Source organism: Melopsittacus undulatus, chromosome 3 (genome assembly GCF_012275295.1).
Source record: "Melopsittacus undulatus isolate bMelUnd1 chromosome 3, bMelUnd1.mat.Z, whole genome shotgun sequence".
NCBI classification, from domain to species: Eukaryota; Metazoa; Chordata; class Aves; order Psittaciformes; family Psittaculidae; genus Melopsittacus; species Melopsittacus undulatus.
In genome coordinates, this window is record NC_047529.1 from 99,967,619 (window position 1) to 99,988,745 (window position 21,127).

Below are 21,127 nucleotides of genomic sequence, written 5' to 3' on the forward strand. Positions count from 1 at the left end.
AATTTTAAATGCCTAAATATGAATTTTCAGGACTTAATTTCTGTAACTTCTGACTAGCTGTTTTATACCCTCCACAACTTGAACTGTTGCATATCAAGCTGTGTTTAAAATAACATCAGTTTATTTCAGACATTTTGATTTGCAAGAATCTAAAGTTTGAAGAATGTTTTGAAATAGTTTGTTTAAGCATTTGCATGTGCTGCAAGTGCTGAAATACCCCCAGTTATGAAGTTATGTTGGTGAAGTTACTATATGTACATAGAGAGTGTATCTCTACCTCAGCTGTAGTACCAGGCTTTCATAAAAGGTGTCTAGCAGGAAGGTGATTTTTTTTTCTATTGCACTTAATGAATGCTTATACTCTAAATTTCTTGGCTCATTGAAGCATGACTGTGTAAAAAAGCTAAATAAGCCTATAGTAGTAGAAAAGTAATGATTTTTTTTCTGTCTTTGGAATAAAAAAAAGTATTTTTTTAACATAACCTTAAGAAAAATGAATAAGCAAAGTGCATTCTTTCTTTTCTTTCTTTTTTGTTGAATGGCCTTCTCTCTGACACTATGCAGTTTTGTACTGATACATAATAACTTCACAGTTTCTGCATTTTGCCTGGATTTGTCAGCAGAGTCAGATGGCAGCTTCCCTGAGTATGCTCTGAAAATAATCCAGATTTTGAATTATTATTGTGATATACTTAGTTGTGTTTTGTGGCTTTGAAGTAAGGATATTGATCTTTCAAATGATAATTGCTCTTGTATGCTATCCATTGTGTACTTCACTAAGTGCCCTGGCCTAGAGAATTCAGTTGGTTATTGCAACAGGAGTCAGTTTTGTACATCCTTTTTCCCTTTTTTTTTTTTTCTTCTTTTTTCCTCTCAGGGTGGGGTTTTTTTTTGTTTTGTTTTTTGTTTGTTTGGGTTTTTTTCCCTTTTCATTTTTTTATCTTTTTTGTCCTTTTTTCTTTCTCCTAATTCTGACTATGGGGAACTCTAATATAGAATATGCACCTGGCTGGTTTTTGATATTACAGGCATCTTTGGATTTCTGTGCCACAGAATAGGGACTAGCTATCTTCTCAGGCTTTTACTTTTATTAAGTTAGATAGTAGCAAAAGGTGGTTTATAACTTGAATGATTTATTTTTAATTTCTTTCAGTCTTGTTTTCATTAGCTGCTATGTACAAATAGCATTTTGTTACTCTTTTTAATGTTAACAGCAAGTTAGGTTTTCATTTGGATTATTATCAAACCTGGATTTCTCTTGAATATTCATCACAAAATATGTATTTTTCTTAGTATTAATGCAAACACTTTTTCTCTTGTAATTTGTGCGAATACTTTCAAATATGAAACAATATTGTGGGCTGTGGGCTGTTTGAGTCATCTTTTGATTAGGTGGCAGTACAGAACATACAGGTAGTTTAGAAATTTGAACAAAACAGTGTCTAGTAGACTTGTCACCTTTGTCGTCTTTTATGGCATGAGGATCTTTCTGTAAATTTCAGTCTAATTTCTACAGCCTCAGTTTCATTTAAAGAACATTTCTGGCTCTTACAACATCTTAAACAAAGATCTGTACTTAGATCTATGAAATGAACACTTTTTTCCATGTCTGTGGCATGATAATTTTGAAACGTAATGAAGACCAGTGGAATGGTATCACTGTTAATTGTTCCCTCTGATTTATAGTCTATTCACACTGCAGAGTAGACAATGTATCCTGGAGTCCCATTTATTAAAGTGAAAGGACCCTATGGAACATGAAACAGAAACACAGTCACATAATAAAAATGTGGGTTAGAGCTGCACAGCTATCAAGGTTACATAAAAATTATTTATAAAAATATAATTTAACTGCAGATTTCAAAAGCAGATTTTTTAAACTTTGACTTAAACCTATAAAGTACGAAAGTGCCGTCTCTGTTTTACAAATGAGGAAACTGAGGAACTGCATGTAAATAAATCCACAAAAGTAAATAATGGCAGGTTTGTGAAATTAGATTTTTAAAAGTATGTATTTGCATGTGACATAATCCTCTTATCTGTTTAGTAATGACATCACTTAAATTATAATGCAGTTTACCCATTTTGCAGCAAATAAGCAGTTTGCAAGTGCTGTGAAGTTCTTTTGCCTTTTTTTTCCTTAAAGTCTGTGCAGGCTGAATTTAGAGATTTATGTTCCCATTTGTTTAGGTATTGGTGTTTGAAATCAATGACTGTCTTCAAACTCAATTATGTAGATTAATTAGATTATGTCTCTACCTATTCAGGAAATGCACAGCTAGATTACTGGTTTGGACAGTTTTCCAAAGGTGGGTTCTTCCATGCATTGAAATAGCGATGAAGTTCTCCCTGTCTTGGCTACACCACTGAAGTCCAAAGAAATTCAGCTCTTTCTTACTCCCCTTTTCTGGACCATTGCATGCAGAGCATTGGTGTGCTTTTTATGGGAGGGAACCACCGCAGTACCAAAAGCCCAAAACTGGTATTCAGGCATGCTTGTGTTACTGTGATCAAGTGTCACTAATCTTCAGGCTCCCTCACTCATTTTTTCCTGCTTGTTCTTTATCTGACTTAGAGGGTTTGTTATCTGTAATTGTATCAGAGTATTATTGTAATCTTAGGCTTTGTGCTCATCTACAAGCTTGGTTGCACTCCATTCTGCTTCTCTTCCGCTGCTCAGTAAGTACTTCCAAATGCTGTTCAAATACACCTGACACCTGTGCTCTGGGTTCATACTTAGCACTTCCTTGAACAGCAGAAACAGGGGGGAGTTTACAATGGTATTTTACTTTTTCCTGCACAGTTCTGACTGAGTGGAGTCACTTTACATTACCAAGACTTCAGAAAAAGAAATGAAAAGTTATCCTGCCTCAGGATATGTCCCACAGGGCAGGTGGTATTTGCTACTTGTTACTGACTTTCAGGAGGGGAGGGTGGACAGTGCAGAAAGGCGTTCTAAATGTCAATTTAAACATAGAGAAATTATAATAGCCTATAATAGTAACAATATTAACATTATATAGAAATATAAGTAATATGTAAAATTCTACTACTTTAGAGATTTAGCAGAGAAATTGGTTTGAACCTGTTTTTCCAAATTTTAGAGTACCGTTAACAGAAAGCCACAGAAAGCTAGGGATATCAAAAGCCAAAACCATAGCAGCTGAAAGACCTTTTGTTTTAATATATGATAATGTTCTTGTTAGAGGATCTTTTTTGGCCTTCATTAATTCTGTGTTTGAATTTGCAAACTCAGCAGTTTTCACAGTTGTAATTTCTTCAGTAGCTTTTAGTGGTTTTGCATTTTTAATCTTCTCTTGGGATTACATTATTGCTGGGCAGTGGCTGCTTTTGTTTGGAAGAGGAGTTGCAAATGCCAGAAACCTTACACTGGAAAAAATAGCAGAAGCTATTGTTTATCATGTTAATTGGATATAGAGTAGGAAGATATCTTTATTCTTCCATTTTAATCTCTTGTTTATGTTGAGAAAAAACAGCAGTCTACAGCTCCATGGGTTATGTTACATTTTAGACATGTATGGCCTTTCACTGTGTTCTGAAATGTTTTATGTACCACAGTTAAATTTGGAACACTTATTTTTTGGGGGAATGAAGGTGCAGATATATCCTGAATCATGCTGAATTATAATCCTACCTATGTGTACAGCCAAGAAGGACTTGTGTTCTACTGTTACATGTCTTCCCCCTTTTTTTCATACATAATTTCTTTTTCAAAGTCATGAGAAATATACTGCCCTGTTTAAAATAATACAGAGATGCATATATTAGCCATTATGTATACCAAACAATTCAACATAGTGCCTTCCATGTAGAATTGCACAGACAAGCCCATACAACCTACTATTGAATTATGCATGACATTTTTAATGGTAGAACAAAAACAGTAGCAGAAGGAAGGACATGCTGCCTTCACTGGTTATTAGGCACTGGTGTATGTGTATACAAGTCCCAAGATATTTTTTGTTGAAACTCTGGTGCTGTGGTATGCAAATCAAAGCTATAAGAAAGTAATATTGAATGAGGAAATCTAAATAAAAGAAAAACTCTTGACATAGGGAAGTGCAGAATATGTACCAACTTATTGTGCTTTAGAGAATGAGAAATAAATGTCTTGTATATACTTGGATGCTGAAAATATCAGCTAGTGTAAAAATTTACTGTACAATAATTGCAAAGATTAGTGTTGATAGCCCACAGCAATGATGTCTGTCAATGTCTAGTCAGTGAAAACCAAGATAATGTAACTGCAGTTGTATAAGAAAAGCAGCTGCATCTTAAGAGGTAGCTATGGTCTGAAGTCAATTCATTGAATTTCCATATGCTGTTATATATTTTTTGATATAGTCTATATTCTGTTGCGTATTTTGTTTACTCAGATTCTATATTGAAATACTTGGTCTTTGAAAGTTGAGACTGACTTAACAGAGTTGCTGTGCAATTGTTGAATATCAAAAATGTTGCAACAGGGTTCTGTTGCAGTATTGATTTTGTTCCCAAATGCACCAAACCCTAGATTAGGCGTTTTCTGAGCCTTTTACTATAGTTTTACTAACATAGATCAAAATGCTTTAATTTTTTTATATTCTAGCCTATAAAAAGATGTATGTATGTACGTATGTTGCTAAAGGGACTTTCTGGAGGACAGAAAACTTGGGGAAGTTTCCCAGTCCTTCACTGAGATCTTTGGTCCCAAGAGCATTTCATTGAAATCAAATGCACTGAAATAATATCCTCACATTTTTCCTTCTGAATTGCAGAGGTGTCTTTACCTTTTTTTGTAGTGTTACAGTGCTGTCGGTTTTACAGGGTAGACAGCTACCCAAGACCTGACATCTAGTGAAAAAAATAGAAATTGAATCAAAACTTGAAGGGGAGCATCTTGGAGAGAAACAAAAAGGAAGTTCAGTACAGGCCAGACTTCAAAATACTTGAAAAGTAAAAAAAAAAAAAAAGAAACCAGGATTGCCCAAGCCCCAGTGCTGCTTTCCAGATATGTGAGGACTGAAAGAAAAATCAAGGAAAAAAGTATTTTTCAGGCTGTGAAAACTTGCAGTGTATTGCCAGCCTGGTGTTACTGTATCACCAGCAGTCCAGTGCAAGCTTGATCATTGGTATTTTGGTAGCCAAACTCTACTAGATCTAAATTAATTTCAGTCTCTCTAGCATCATCCAATTTGTAATATCCAGTTATCAAATGTGTTATAAATATGTTATTATCACTGGTAATGCTACTTTAGATTTGTCTTGTCTTCACTATATGGGGTTTATTTTTTGTTTATTTATTTTTACTGCAAGTCACTGAATACACTCAATTGGTTGTTGTTTTAACGAGATCTCCGGAGATCTCTTCAACAATGGTGCATATTAAGAAAAAAGCCAAAAAAGCAATTTCCTACCAAACAGATACTAGAGGAGTGAGCAAGAGTCCAGAGTTCAAAAAAAAACTTAAACATGGAATGCTTGCATATTCTTGAAAAACATAATGACAATAAGCTAGGAAGCAAAGCCGGTATCTCACTGGAGTCAATGACAAGGTTGCTGTTGATGTCAGGGAAGTGATTGCTTTGTCCCTCGCAATACTTGTTAGTTACATGCATTTCTACCTTTGTTCTGACAGAAACAGTAACTTCGTCAAGGCTGGAAAAATTGCTATTTACAGTATTTTCCTAAAACTGCCTCTTGAAATATTTCTAAAGTATAACGTAACCTGTCTTTTTGTCCCAACTTACCATCTAGTTTTTCAGACATATTTGGATTTGGCTGTGAAAGAAATACTGAGAATAATAGACTAGTTCCATATGTGCTTTTCAAAGACAAGTGCTCATCTGTGTTTTATATTCCCAAGTATTATTTTGGTATGGTTGTAAATGTTAAATGTAGGTGGTATTTTGAGACATATGATCTTCTCTGATTCCAGGTGGGCCATGCACAAGTACAGCTCATGCCTCGTTAACGACACCAACCAAAAGATCTTGCAACTCAGGTATGTGTTTTGTGGGGTCAAGGAGTTAAATCTTGTGTGAGATGTATGATTATAGTTTAATAGTCAACTGTATCTGGTGAATGCCAAATGAAATAGGAATATTGTCACTTTGCTGTCAGAAATTTATAAAAGTATTTGTATGGCACATAGTTAATGTCAAAGTTCTGTTAAACATAATTCCATAAATACATGATTTCTGTTAAATTTTGCAAGCATAAGACATACAGGAGTAATTGGTCTGATTTAACTCTAATGATTGCACTCTGGAAATCCCTCTTTTAAGTGCAGAGTGTTGAGTAGAAAACTGATCAAAGATGCAGTATAGACAGCTGATGTTTGCATTGAGACTAAATTTTACCTGCTTTGGGTCCTTTCAGTAACTTTATTTCTACATGGAGGATATAGACACATAATCTCTCACAGAGCTACTGTTAGTAGTGACACATTAGGTCATCGTCAGGCTGCAGCAGATGGAGAATCGTGTGAGCTCTCATTCAGGCAGGCAGCCAAGTTACCCACATTGGCTCGGATATTTTTCAGACTTGGTTTTGCATTAAGGAGAGCTCATATGATCCTTTCCACCAGCACCACTGTGGAAGCCATAATCTCCTGTGGAGTGATAGTAGCAGGCATCTAGGTAGTGGTAATGTTTTAGCAGTCTGTGTTTCCAAAATAATACTGCCTATATTTATGTACCAACTGAGCTGTGTTGAATGTGCAGAAGGGAAGAATTACCTTAATTTCCCCCAATGTTTTTTGCATTATTTACTCAGTAATATGCATATTTTGCTTGTAGTCCCTTACACTAATAAACCTGTACCAGGAGTTAGGTTTCTTTCTCCAGAGCTTGAATTTTCAGCAAACTTTAGTTTTTAAAATAAATTATCATGTTTTCTAAGTCTGCATTTGGGAATCTGGATAAATATGGAAATTGACAAGAAAACATTGACTGTAAAATATTGCCCAGAAATGGTGTGACATCTTAAGGCACACACAGCAGGCTGCTTAGGTGAATATTTGTTGCAGTTTAACCACAAATAAAACATAACCCCACACCAACTACTGTGAAGAAAATTAACTGTTCAGCCGAAACCAGCAAGTTCTTTCACACTACATTCACTTCAGCTTAGTGTCCCTTCTTAGGAAGTTGTGTAAGCAATAGTTGTCAATACTACACATTACATATAAGGCTCTTTTCTTTAAGTATTCTGCATTTCTTCTGCTTGGAAGAGCTTTGAAGGCAGAATGTTTGGGTGGAATTCATCTGTGCAATTCCACCTCCCTCTTCAAGCATAGTTATTTTTCCCCCCTGAAGTCTACCATATATATCATCATTTGAGACAGAAAATTAGAAATTTGACCTACTTATCTTGTATGCAGGTTCCCATCAGGAGGGTATTAAGAAGACATAAACCTTTTGTATTTTGTTAGCATTAATGTAACCATTGAAGAAAGATCAAAACAATAAATCTGTCAAGACACAGTAAAAGTTCTCATACCAAAAAAGAGTTTTTACCTCATGCACTTGTCAGCTTGCATGCTGGAAGAGATGTTCAGATAAAGAATTGTATTATGACACCAAATAGTGGGATTTTTCCTCCTCCTGTTTGCCAGAATCATCACTATGGTAAAAAGTATTTCTGTTCCAAAGTGTGCCCATAGGACAAGGATTATAATGAAAGAAGTTAATAAAGCCAGTAATCATTAGCTTGGATGATGCCTCAAAGGTTTTTGAGAGCCAGCAGTCTGAAGATTTTGTCAGAAAAAGAGATGGGACTGTGTGGCCAGTGCAAGCTTCTTTGGCATTTTGATTTGTTTCTTAATGGTCAGGTAATGTTGATAGCAGATACTGTGAGGCTTACTCTAGTCAGTCAGGCATCTGGATGCCATTTATATTGGGTGCCCATGTCAGGAAAGTGCAGTACTACATGGCATATTAGCCTTCTATTTCTGCTCTACAACTTTAATGATGATTTAATACACAGTTCTAAGCCAGATTTTAAAGCATCCTCATGCAGCTTAAAAGAAATCTGGAAAAAAAACCAGTGGAACCATGTGGGTGCGCTCGGTTAATTTTTTATTGTGCAGTAGAGAAGGTAGTAGAAATGGGCAGATAAAATGCAGTAATGACACAGGCAATTCATACATTATGTCCATAAAGTTGGTGAGGCTTTAAGTACTTTCTCAGTAGCAGTTCATGAGAAATGTGCATCTTAAATATTTTGTATAGTTACATGTGCAGATGGCTTGCATTTCATGAGGGTATCTGTCCTGGATTGGTGTGGTAGTATTTATATTGTACAAGATTACAGTATCTATCTCCTTGCTCTATCATTTTCTAGTTTAAAATTTGAGTCTAGAAGATGCAAATATTTCTTGCACTGCTTGAGCAAATCAGTTAAGCAGGCGTGGGGTCCTCTTTGAAGTTTTGAGTTTATTGATGTTCTTGCATTAATGCATGTGCTTGATTGTAGCACTGCCAGAAATCTGAATGCTTTGAGGCTGAACCCATACAATTGAGAGGACAGCCTTTTAGGAGTTTCAGAAAGGGCAGGTTGTGGAAATAGAAGTACACAAGTTCAGTCAGAGCCAAACCCAAGAAATCGCCACTTTTTTGTGATCATTTTTTATCAATCTTTGTGTTAAAAGAGAACAAAAGAACCTGGTACACCACTAATTAGATTTTACCTTTTTTTTAATTGCTTTCAAGTGTTAAGCTCCTAACCAAAAATATACAAAATATCAGTGAAGGAACTTTGTAACATTAAAACAACTTTGAAGTTTGTCTTTCTTTGGTGTTACAAGAGACTTTTTAAGGTGTTCTTTAGCATTTGACTTTTGCAGGGCACTGTGTTAGAAATCCACCCTTCTTCGAGCTCTCTCACTGACAAGGAAGTAATGATAGAACAGCCTTCGAGCAGCACAGTAAATCACCCAGCCACGGCAATAATAGTGTCCATTAGGGGCACTCTTATTTTTTCTTCTTCCCCCCTCCACTCAGATTCCAGCTGTACTAATAGAACAGCACATCAAGCAAGGCTGTAAATAAAAGTTATAACCTAATAGTTGGGCACTGAAGTGGAACGGACAGGAGCTGAAGCATAGAAGCCTTATTACTGCTTATCAGCAATTATAAACAGGATAAAGTGTCTGGGACTTGTCCTGATGCAGCAAGAGCTAATAGAGGCTGGGAGATGACACTGTACCATGATGAGATGATGTATGTTGATGGCGTTTTACTATCTCATCTTCTTGCCTGTTTCTGTGATGTGTTGGATTATCTGTTCTGTGCTTCCATAGCTATCTGGATGAACGGATTGGCTTCCTTTCCTGCTCAAAGGAGCTTGAGCACATATACCTCAGTTTGATTATTTTTGTGCATATCCTTTGCATTAGTTGCCAGTACTGGTTATGTAAAAGCCTTTTTGAAGTCTTACAATTATTGTAGATTAAAATCCTCCTAATGGTAAGGATCATAATAGCCTGGTCTGTAAACAAATTTAAGGACTTCTGCGATTTTGGATTTATTTTCCCTATCACGTTGTTCAACTTTACAAAATCAACCCTCGTTCATTACACATAGTGGATACGGTCACCTGAACTCTTTTACACTAGAAGCCTCCCATATGTTTTAGACTAAATGTGTTATAACCAGTGTGGTTGGAGAATCCACAGAGATGGGTTTGAGGTCAGTATATCAAAAAGTTTATTAAAAGTCATCTATAGCCATGATGATCCTTGCCTCTGAGTTATAAAAAGTCAAGCTGTTCCTGGGAAGGTTTTTAAGAGCTTGTTAGCACACAAGAATTGGTAATATTCACAAAAAAAAAGACTTTCTTGGTCTTTTATCTATCACAGTCTAGCACATTACTGTGCTAGACATCTAAATCACCTCTTTACTAAGCCATAGAGAAAAAGAAATGCCTTGAAATTTAGCCTATCCTTGCTTTAATCTAAAGAGAAGTTTTGCAAGCATCTTCATAGTTCATACATTAATCACTCCTGCTGTTTACTTCTGAAGAGAATTTTCTTCTGGGTCATGGAAAAAGTACAACATTTGGAAATGAAAAGGAGTGCAGCAGTGTGAGAGCATATGCAAACAGTGACTCCTGTCCTTGTCTATTCAGTACAGCCAGGGTAAAATAAATAGATTATTTTTCTATCATCCTATGATATTAGGACAGGAATTACTAATATCTGGCAGTGTTAAAGTACTCTAAACTGAGATGAATGGAAACTAATCCTTTTCATAATTGACATTCTTTGAAATAAACTTTCACACTTACTGGTCCTAAGGTGTTCCTTTCTTTTGCATTGTTCATGAAGTGAGGAAGCTAAGCAAAGGGACAAAAAATGTAATGTGGCTGTGGAAGCCCTGTTTCACATGCTGTATAGATTAATTGGAAATACTTGTTTTGAAGATGTTTATAAACCATGCTAGTAAGTCCAACTTGAGAATAACTCCTTTTTCTAATCAGGCTGTTGAAGTTATTCGCAGGATTGCTGGCCTCAGGAGATAAAACACAATTGCTTTTATGGAACAGGATAACATGATAACTTACAAGCATTAATAAAATGTTTCTTATTTTATAATATTGTATTCCCCAAAATTGTACTAACTCAGATAAATTCTTCGCTTGCTGTAAGTACTGCTCAGCAATAACTAAAACATCAGTGTGTTTATTATTCTCATCCTAAATCCAAAATACCACACTCTCCTAGCTACTAGGAAGAAAATTAACTCTATCCCAGCTGAAACTAGAACAGTACCTTGTGTAGAAAGCAGGATTCAGTGTGAAACGCAGACATGTGTACAAATTTCAGTAGGTTTTGGTTATACAGGGGTGTACATAGGTTATGAGAAACAAGCTTTTCCTCCCTTGCAAGGAACCAAAAAAACCAAACAACACAGTACAATAGTAGTTTTCAAGTCCTACATCCTAATAGAGAATGTCCTCCCAGTACTTAAAACTGTTACTTCTACTACTTTTATTTATCCTCTTAAATCACCCAAACTCATCTTTTATCCTTTATGCTGTTTGGGCATGCCCTTGAACTTTCTTTTTCATAACTTCACCAGATAACCTGCTCAAGACATTTTTTTTTTATTACATGTAAGTCCATTCCTCAGCTTTCATTTGTCTTTATCTCTTTTTGCTGCTCCTGACTCAAATTTTTCATCTGTTTTCATTTCCATATCCCAGATAAAAAGACCACATTCAAAGTAGGACAACTTTGAGGAAAATGTGCTTACGTCAAAGGGACAGGGTGATCTCATGATAGGAGTTCACATTGTATTGTAAGCCAGTAGGAAAGTTATTTTGAATGTCAAATTAAAGGTAGTACCAGATGAGATGAGAATAGTAGACCCTGTCTCTGGATTAGCTGTGTTGGGAAGAGTATAGCTGGCAGATCAAGGGAAGAGATTTTTTTTCCCTCTAGTTGGCATGGGAATAGGGCCTGGACCAGGCCTCCAGAAAACCAATCCAGCTTTGATGTTTACTCTGTATCAAGGAGGATGCTGGATTAGGTGACCCTCCAGAAGTCCCTTCCAACCTTATTTTTTCAATGGCACCAACAATAAACAGATACAATCTGAGTGATTAAAGGTATTTAGTCTAACCTCAATAGCGTTCATAGCACTTGGTGAGAGCTGAGGCAGGTAGGCTCTAGAAGTACAGGTGAGTGTTTAATTCCTTGAGCATTGCAGAGAGGAGACAGGAGAGAGGCTCTTGGAAAGGTGAGGGAGTTGGGATGGTCAGCAGAGCTGAATGAACAGTCCTTGTGGCAGGGTTGTTGGTGGCTATGAGCAGAATAACCCAAGTGTGCTTTGGTAAATAAGATACTTTCCTCTCTTGAAAAACAGATGTGTTCTGTTGCCCTTAACTGACTCCTCTGCACGTTTTCCCTGTGGTCTGAAAGGTGGTTTTCCTTCTAGTTGGTGAAATTCTTGCCACATACAAAATTGTGTATCTTTACGGTCATTATCTTTTAAAATTCAATTATGACCACATCTTTGTATTAAAGTCTTAGGGAATTATGATAAAGGATTTGTCCTCAAATCCATTGAAACAAAAGAGTAAGTATTTTTTTTACTGTATTTAAGTCATTTAATGCCATATTTAGTTTTCTGAACTACCAGGATCTCTGTGACCAGTTAACTGACGTTTGGCAATAGGTACATAGCTAATACTAAAGAGTATACATCTATTAAGCCTACTTGGCATTATGGTCGAAACAGTGCTGGATTTCTTGTTTCATTAACAGCATCTACCCACTGAGGTACTGGGAAGCTATTCCCAAATAACAGAATTGCAGCTCACAACTTTAAATAAACTGTATCTCCATTAATTTCAAGGACAAATACATGAGGGTGACATGTGTGACCTTTCCCACCTGCAACCCCTTCCTAGAACTTAATAAAAATCTACCTTGGAACAGGACTAGGGAGTTTAGGGTTTGCTTTATTTTCAGTGGGGCTTGCCCAATAGCAAGACAACATGGAGAATGTCACAAAGAATAGCTGAGATGGTTAACTTCAAAACCTGTGAGGAGCTCTGCACCTGTCAGCCTGAAGAATTCATTTTACTTCAATGTGTTGCAGCCAGCACATCAGTCTGATCTGTGCAGTTTGGACATCTTTCTTAGTGGTTTGATGTAGCAAATGAGACACAGCTTTTTATCATGTAAAATTTGTTATTTTATTGCACTGAAAGATTTTTTTAACAAGTTCAGCACTAAGTAACTGGCCTGAAAAATATTTCAAAACACATGTCTTCTTTTATTTGCTCTTTAATATTGATATTTTTAATATCCTAGATTAAAACACATAACATGCAGGGGGCTCGTAGTGAGCCTGTTACTGCTGTACTTTTTGATGTGAGGGCAGTGTCTCAGAGGTTTCCTCTGACTCTTGGTGAAGACCTCTCTTCTGACTAATGATGTCTGTGAGCATCAGACAGCTTTTAAATACAAGTTTGAGATATTCGCCATTTAGGTGCTCATTTTCATAAGGACTCTAAAAATACATGGAAGTAATTTTAGAGTCTCTTGGAAGCATGCTTGAGTCTGTTAAGCATACTCAGGGGAAAAGTGTATATTCCTACAAAAGTAAGGGGTTTATTGTGTATTCACTGAATTGTCATGCAAACAAGTTACCTCTTTTCCCCATTCCTGTTCCAAATCACTTTCCATAACATACATTTCAGAGATGAGATAAACATCTTGAGGCAAAAGAGGATTGAAAAAAGGTGGATGTGAGATACAAGGCAGTACATGTACTGTTGTATCCTCTGAGTTTCATTGATCTGTTCTACTTCTCCCTTGTGTAGAGCTTTGATTCAGGTTAGTATAGATATTTCCCAAGCATCTCCTTTCAAATTAGCAGGAACTGCCCAATAAGCTAATCTGACTTCTCATGTGTTGTAGACAGCAATCAGGTGTACAAAAATTGTCTTCTGTGCCAGGGCTGCTGTATTTTCTCCACAAAAAAAAAAAAGCTTGAAAAAGTGATAATCAAAAGACAAAGTGAATTTTAAGCTTTTCTTAAAATACCTGACTCAAACCCAAGTATATTTTGAAGGTAGATTGGATGTATATTTCAGAACCTGCCTTAATGCATTCAGTAAAATCTTTATCAAAATACAAAAGCTTTTAGGGTTTTTCCTTACCATTAATCAGTTACAGCCCTTGGAATTATAGTCTCTCATTGCAAGGCTTCTGTTGCTAATGGCATCACTGAGGTTCTGCAGTTAATGACAGATCAGATTTTTGAAAGATGAATATTGAAAATATATATTTTTTTCACTGCTAGCAGGCGAGAGTTCCCTACAATTCCTCTTCTAAATCTGTGTCTTAGCCTTGGAAAGCCTTCATTACACCAGTGAGGGGATAGGGTGTTCTAAGAAAAACTCGCTGTATGAATGAAAAATAACAGAGCAAGTAGTTTCTATAGAGAACTGGTTTTAGGCTATTAGTTTGAAGAATTACCTTCCTGAACACTGTACACCATCTGATTGATGAGAACAGAGCTGGAGTATACTGCTAAGATTTTGAAGCAGAGCAGCACCACTTATGCACTCGAGCTGACTATCAGAGATGCCATGTTTATAGCATTATCTATTCTTGTTAATCCAACATTACAGAGTTTCACAAAGCATAAGAGGCCCCTCATTAAAGTCAGCAAAACCAAAACTATGATATTGCTGAATGCTTCTGAATTTCAGAACCACAGTAAGCTCTTTTGTATGTTTGTACATGCATATTCATATATGCAAATATATGTATTTGAATACTAGTTAAGTAGTCTCTTCAGGTGTTGTGGAATGGCCAGGATGTTCATGATTTGCCTTCATAACTTTTTCATCCTGTACATCCTGTTCCAGATTTTCAGTTCCTTCTTGTGTTTCACTTCTTCCATTTAGCTGTCTCTGTTTGTACATTATTCCTCCAGTTAATAATCCTGTTCTGATTATTCAGGACACTTGCAATATCATTTGTTCTTCAACTTTACTGTCACCAGAATCTGCCTTTGTCCTTCTCCCAACCCTAACCCTGTGCTGCTAAAATACATAATGTAATCAGAAAATCAGTTCAAATTGACATGTTACATATTTTTCTGAAAACTAGTGAGTTTAGCATTGCAGTCTTTTTTTTTTCTTTCTCTTTTTCAAGGATTGTTCTTAATAACAGTCTGAATGTATGAAGGGCTTGAGATGCTGTTTATCAGCTACTAGAAAAACCCAACAATGCAAACCAGCTTCCCTTAACAAATCATTAAGAGTGGTATCAAGCTCCAACACCACATAAATTGTCCCCAGCAGTCAAGGCAAGGGGAATGCAGTTTCAGGCCTGCACACAGTAGTTGCCAGCTGTGTATGGTTTTGCTCTCAGCAGCTGTTTTTAAATACCTTCTTCAACTGTTTACCCATGTAGCAAGACATGGGCAGCCAGCAGCAGGCGTAGTGTGCAGCAGCATGGTCCAACCTGTTCTCATCTGTATTGGGCTCCAAAGGTTTACATACTTGACCAGTGCTGGGGTGGGGCAGCCACAGCTTCTGTGGACAACCTGTGCCAGTGCCTCAGCATCCTCATAGGGAAGAACTTCTTTCTCCTGTCTAATCTAAACCTACCTTCTTTCAGCTTAAAATCTTTCCCCCTTGTCCTATCACTACATACCCTTGTAAAAAGTCTCTCAGATTCCTTGTAGCCCCCTTTAGGCATTAGAAGACTTCTATAAGGTCTCCCCAGAGCCTTAATGTTTCAACTAATTGAAATGCCCTAAGTTAATCTGTCAAAGGAACTGTACAGTACAGGTGCCTGATACATTTAAATGTGTACTTGTTTAAATCAACTGGGTATATAAGTAAAAAATGCTTGAGAAATAAGTGAACGTTTCCATGAACTAAAGACATGCTGACATCAGAGAGTATGGGGGGAGTAATGCAAGAATTTGCATACCGATGTAGTATAGGAGCCTAAAAATGAGATGAAAACTAATTAGTTTTTCACTTAATTTAGCAATTACAAAATTTAGTGACGAGAAAGGAGAATAGTCATCTGCACACTTTTCTCTAATTATAACTTTGTTAAGCTGCATGCAGTGACCTATGTAGTTCACTGTTTGTTACACAATTTTCAATGGGCATTTCATTCATCTGGGTTACTGGCACAAGATGAGTCTCTTCCATTTCATTAGAGATAGTACTTAATAGCCTTATTAAGTTATGCTGCAGTACAGTACACTTCCTTTCTGATGGATAATAGTGCCGACAATACAGGTTTAGAGGAAAAAAAAATAAATGTGAGAAGTAGGAAAGAATTAGCATATAATTTTTTTTAAATATAAATTTCATTTTCACATCCATGGATCTGAGGCTTACAGAATGTCTGAGGGTGGAAGGGACCTCCAGAGACCTTATGGACCAATCTCCTTGCTCAGAGGAAGAGAACCTAGAGCAGGCTGGGCACCATCTCAAGCACAGTTTCGAGCACCTCTGAGGATGAAGCCTCCACCACCACCACCACACCACACACCCCCCCCCCCCGGCAACCCTTGCCAGCCTTGAGTCTCCCCTACAGTAAAAAAGTGTTTTCTTATGTGTAAGTGGAATGTTACTAAAATCAATGTGGTTATGCTCCCGCATTTTTCTGTTTTCCTGAAATCATATGCCAGCAATAATCTATGCATTAATTATCATTCACACACACATATATATAAATTTTTAACTTAGAGTAGTTTTGAAGTTTGGTGAAAAGAAACACAAATTAGGTTGATGCACATAAACTACTCAGGTTGGGGGGCAGCTGCCTGGTTTCCTAAGGCAATAAGGCATCCCTAGTTTGTCCCACAGTAACTCTGGAGTGTTCATCTTTATGTTTTACAAGTGCCTGTTCTCACTATGCCATCAAAGTGCTTGGTACTGCACAGCTTTGATTCTCTTCTTCCCTTGCAACACATGTATCATGTATGCCAGCTGTCATTTTGGGGAAATTAAGCCATGCTGTTGTTGAGCTCAGAAATACTGCTTACATTCAAAGCAATATTTCAAATATTTCAAACATTTCAAAGCTGTATTTCATTTTTTCCACTGTTTTTAGTTCCATTTAAAAAAAAACACAAACACAAACCTAAAAAAACCAAAACCACAGCACTTTGTCACTGTCTAATGGAAGCCTTTTTCTTAATCTCTATTGCAAAGGGAGAAGGTGAATCATAGAATAGGTAGGTTTGGAAAGGACTTTAAGATCATCTAGTTCCAACACCCCATGCCATGGACAGGGATACCTCACATTAAATCACATCATCCAAGGCTCTGTCCAACCTGTCACTGAACACCGCCAGGGATGGAGCATTCACATCTTCAAGTTTGGTGCACATCAGTGATAATTCACATTTGGGACATCTTGCAGCAGCTCTTAAAATTATGCATTGGTTGTTTTTACTTGTTGGAGTTGGAAACAACTAATTAGGAATGGGTTTGGTAATTGTTCAGAAATAGTGACTTCTGTAATGCAACTTTTGGGGTTTTTTTCTCCAGAGTGATTTCACATGGAGCCTCCTAGGCAGAGAAGGGGCAGACAGGACTTGAGTTCTATAGGGACTCTTCCTAAGCGGTCTCCCTATTCCGGATTGCATAGGGACAATGAGTTTTAGTGCAGTTGCTTTTAAATTCTGTGGAAGGGAAACAATAAATCAGTGAAATGGTGATACTAAGGTTACTGTGATGGTGCTAGAAAAGAGATTGTGTGGTTAAATCTTACCAAAGGGTTTATGTAAGACTTTGAGACATTGTCTATAGGGTTTTAAGAAAAACTGAGATGAATTCACAAAAGGAATAGAATTCTTATGAGTGTGAGTGCTTCCAAAGAGGTGCATGCTTGGGCTTCTGATGCAGCTTTGAGATACAGTCATGATTGTGTGAGAAGATGAGAAGTTGTTATCACTGTAAATGTCAGAGCTTCAAAATAACTGTTTCTGCAGCATTTTACAGCAACAGGGAGGAACTGAGGTAGTCACAGTTGTCAAACTTGGCTCATAAGATGTTAATCTCTAATTTCTGTCTCATTAATTGTCAACAAGCCAAAGGAGTTCTGGAACAGCTGTGTTACTTTTAGGTTCATTTGAAGTAGAGGAGATGATTTTAAATGATCATTCTGGTAAATGTGATAGGAAAGATTTGTAATGAGGCAGTTTCCTCTAGGTGAAATTTCTAATGCGTGGTCAACGTCCAGGGGACTAAGTAATCCCTCATTTAAAAATGGAAGAATGAAGGGAGGGAGAAATCAGAACTAGAAACTGGGAACAAGACATAGCTCAAACTTTAGTTAAACCTCATTATGCAGTTATTGTCTGTGCCTGTGCAAGTTTCTTCATGGACAGAGGTTCTAACAGCTCAAGCTCCTTCTGAAATGGTTTCAAAGGAGATGGCAGTGGTGTTTGAGGATTCATTAATTACTGCTCTTACTGGTGTTCGCACAGGCAGCTGAGATCATAAATATCAGGCTGTCACTGTGATGGGTTCTCTAGGAAAGAAAAAAAATCAAACCCTGAGTGACTCAAAAGCTGTCACTAAACCAGGAATTAAATGGTTTCATTTCTTTATTGAAGCAAGCAGCAGCTGAAAAGGGCTCCTCTTCCTACTCTTCCATCTCTTCCTTCCTTCCTTCTTCCCTGCTATGTTTTGTCAGCTGTCATGATTTAAGCCCAGCTGGTAACTCTGAACAACACAGCCGCTCGCTCACTCCCCACTCCCCTTCTTCCCCCCGCTCCCAGAGGGATGGGGAGGAAAATTGAAAGAATGTGAATCCCATGGGTCGGGATAAGAGCAGTCCAGTAACTAAGGTATAACACAAAACCACTCCTGCTACCACCAACAATGATAATGATAAGGGAAATAACAAGGGAAGAGAATACAACCGCTCACCACCTGCCAACCGATACCCAGCCAGACCTGAGCAGTGATCTAGCCCTTCCGCGTAACTGCCCCCAGTTTATATACTGGGCATGACGTGCTGTGGTATGGAATACTTCGGCTAGTTTGGGTCAGGTGTCCTGTCTCTGCTTCCTCCTGGCCTCTCCTCCTCCCTGACAGAGCATGAGACTGAGAAAGTCCTTGATCAGAGTAAACATTACTGAGCACCAACTAAAAACATCGGTGTTATCAGCACTGTTCCCAGGCCGAAAGTCAAAACCGCAGCACTGCACCAGCTACTGAGAATGAGAAAAATGACTGCTACTGCTGAACCCAGGACATCAGCCCATGTCTCTGCTGGGGTTAGAGTGTCCCACCTTCTCTCCAAAATGCTGTGAAAGAGCCATCGTGATTGTTAGTAGAATCATGTACATGCAGCCTGCAAACCCCTTCATGGCAGGAGAGTTAGAGAGTGGTATTCAGCTCTTTATTTAGAAAACTTTGAGGGGAGAACATGAGAAATTAAGGTGGGAACAATGACAGGACAGAACAAAAGTGAGTTTCTGTCTAAGAGAGAACAGTTTTTAAGAACACTGCTCTGCTTGTTTCCAAACAAGCCTCCAGTTTCAGTCTTGCTTGGCTGAATTATTTCGTTATCTCGTTTCACGTGGGAGTCACCACAATTAGAACAATCTCCATCCTCAGATATAGAAGAATCTCAGCTGAGCAATTTCTTTGTAACATTTTGGGGACGTCTCTATTGTTTATTTTTATGGAAGAGTTTCATGATTTTTGACATCTGCAGGTAAAAAGAAAGCATTTTTTTCCTCAGATTGGGTATTTGTTGGTGTAATACTAAAATGCAAGTTGAGTGTGGAAAGTGTTCCTTAAAAGCAGAGCAAGAATTCATTTTGGTTGCATGAACTATTCTTCTAAGAGAAGTCACTGTCAGTCACTGGCTGAAAAAAATCCTCTTCTCTTGATCCATTTTTGTTGTTTAATACACAGAGAATTTACTCTTGAGTCTAGTTGCAGCACTTCACCCTGTTCCTAGGGGATTTTTTTCTGCAACCCAAATAGTGCAGCTACGCATGACAATGTCCTTTTGCTATCAGGTCTCTGAAATGTAATGTTGCAAGATTCCAGGTGCTGGGAGATTTATTTTGTGTTCTCTATTGCTTGTGTCAGTATTGTGGAAAGAAACACTGTCTGGAAGAAATGCATGCAGGACTGAATCTAAAAGTTCTGATTTTTGATCCATAATTTCTCCTCACTTTTTGTTCTTAACCCTGAGAGGATGGAAGCATGTGTACTGTTGGTTGGTTTTGTAATGGGTATTGACTTGGGTTCACGTGTTAAAGGTGCTGTGCAGGCAGTGATCAGATGGCTGGCACTGCCCCTAGAGTCAGGCTAAGTTGATCTCAGTGTTGGCACTCTTTATAGCAAAAGGAGATGCATTTTAAAAAATGAGATATCTAAATTTTAATTTCTGTCATATTAACCAACTTATGTTATTATTCAGTCATCACCAGTTAACAGGAAATGTACAATGAAATCTTTTAATTATAGGACTACTAGCCTGACTCAGGGTAGCTGTTTTTCTCAGTCAGGCACATGGGTTAATTAACTGATAGACACTGGCTGACTCACACAAATCCCTTGTTTGGACTTCATTATAAGCAGACCACTATGGTTTCCATCTTCTTAATTCAGAATGCCAAATTTGCTTTTGAGAATTCCCAGAGTGGCTCATGTTTCCAGAAGCAAAGCTGTGTGGGAGGCAGCTCTTTCAAAACAGCAATGTATCTGTTCCTCTGAGTAATGTATAAACTACAAATCATGTAATTCCCTATCTGTGGCAGCAAGGTGGGCTGATTTACACTGAGCCCTGAGTCAGCCAGATTGCTGTACATAAGGTGCTAGTTGGAGGGTAGAGTTGGGTAGAGACAGAGGATCTGTCTTGTGGATATTCTTCTGCAGAGGTTTAATTCAAGACAGGACTGGTTGCACCATAGCTTTATGAATTCATTATGCACTGCTTTATTTTCCTTATCAAGGCTCCTGCAGAGCATGCAGAGGTGGATTAAGTTATGTACTGAATGTTAGTTTAGGCCTAATAGATATTTTTATGAGATGTAAACTCACAAAATCTATGTAATCTGTGACATTGATCAAAAAGAAGGTTGTGTTAAGGCACACATCAGGTAAATTATTGCAGCTTAATAAAAACTTCTCACCTGTATACTGTGCAGAAAGCAGTTCCACTTTTCTGTGAGATTTGAGATGTGGAGACTTTGCTGTTATTTTAAAGCCAGGCACATTTTCACCTTATGTCAGAAAAAAGTAGACCCAAGTGAGACAAGTTGTCTGTTTGCCATGGGTGTAATATTGGAGTCCAACAACTGGGAAGCACTGTGAGACAAGTTCTGAAGCACAGGTAAGAGAAATGGCTTAGTTTATACTAGATATGAGGGACCAGGGGAAGTTCATAGACCATACCCCAGAGGGAGTGGCTAGCCTAGTCTGACTTCATTACAAGGAAAGTCATGATGGTGAGAATTAGTGGATCATTGAAATAACAGGCATATGGACAGTGCTTTAGCCATAGCAGTTACCATTTCCTGGCTAGTCCAGGACAGCTAACACAAAGTAGACATGTTTTCCTTAAGCACAAGATACACACTATGGAAACTTAAAGGTAAGAACTTGT

At 37.6% G+C, this 21,127-nt stretch overlaps 1 protein-coding gene across 1 annotated transcript in view; it reads left to right on the top strand.

Annotated features, from left to right (window-relative positions):
- Positions 1-21,127, top strand: part of ZFAND3 (zinc finger AN1-type containing 3) — a 138,150-nt gene that overhangs the window by 97,077 nt on the left and 19,946 nt on the right. Inside the window, exon 5 of the mRNA XM_034061254.1 lies at positions 5,939-6,004. Within this exon, the coding sequence (XP_033917145.1) occupies positions 5,939-6,004 (66 nt within the window). The remainder of the gene's footprint in view (positions 1-5,938; positions 6,005-21,127) is intronic.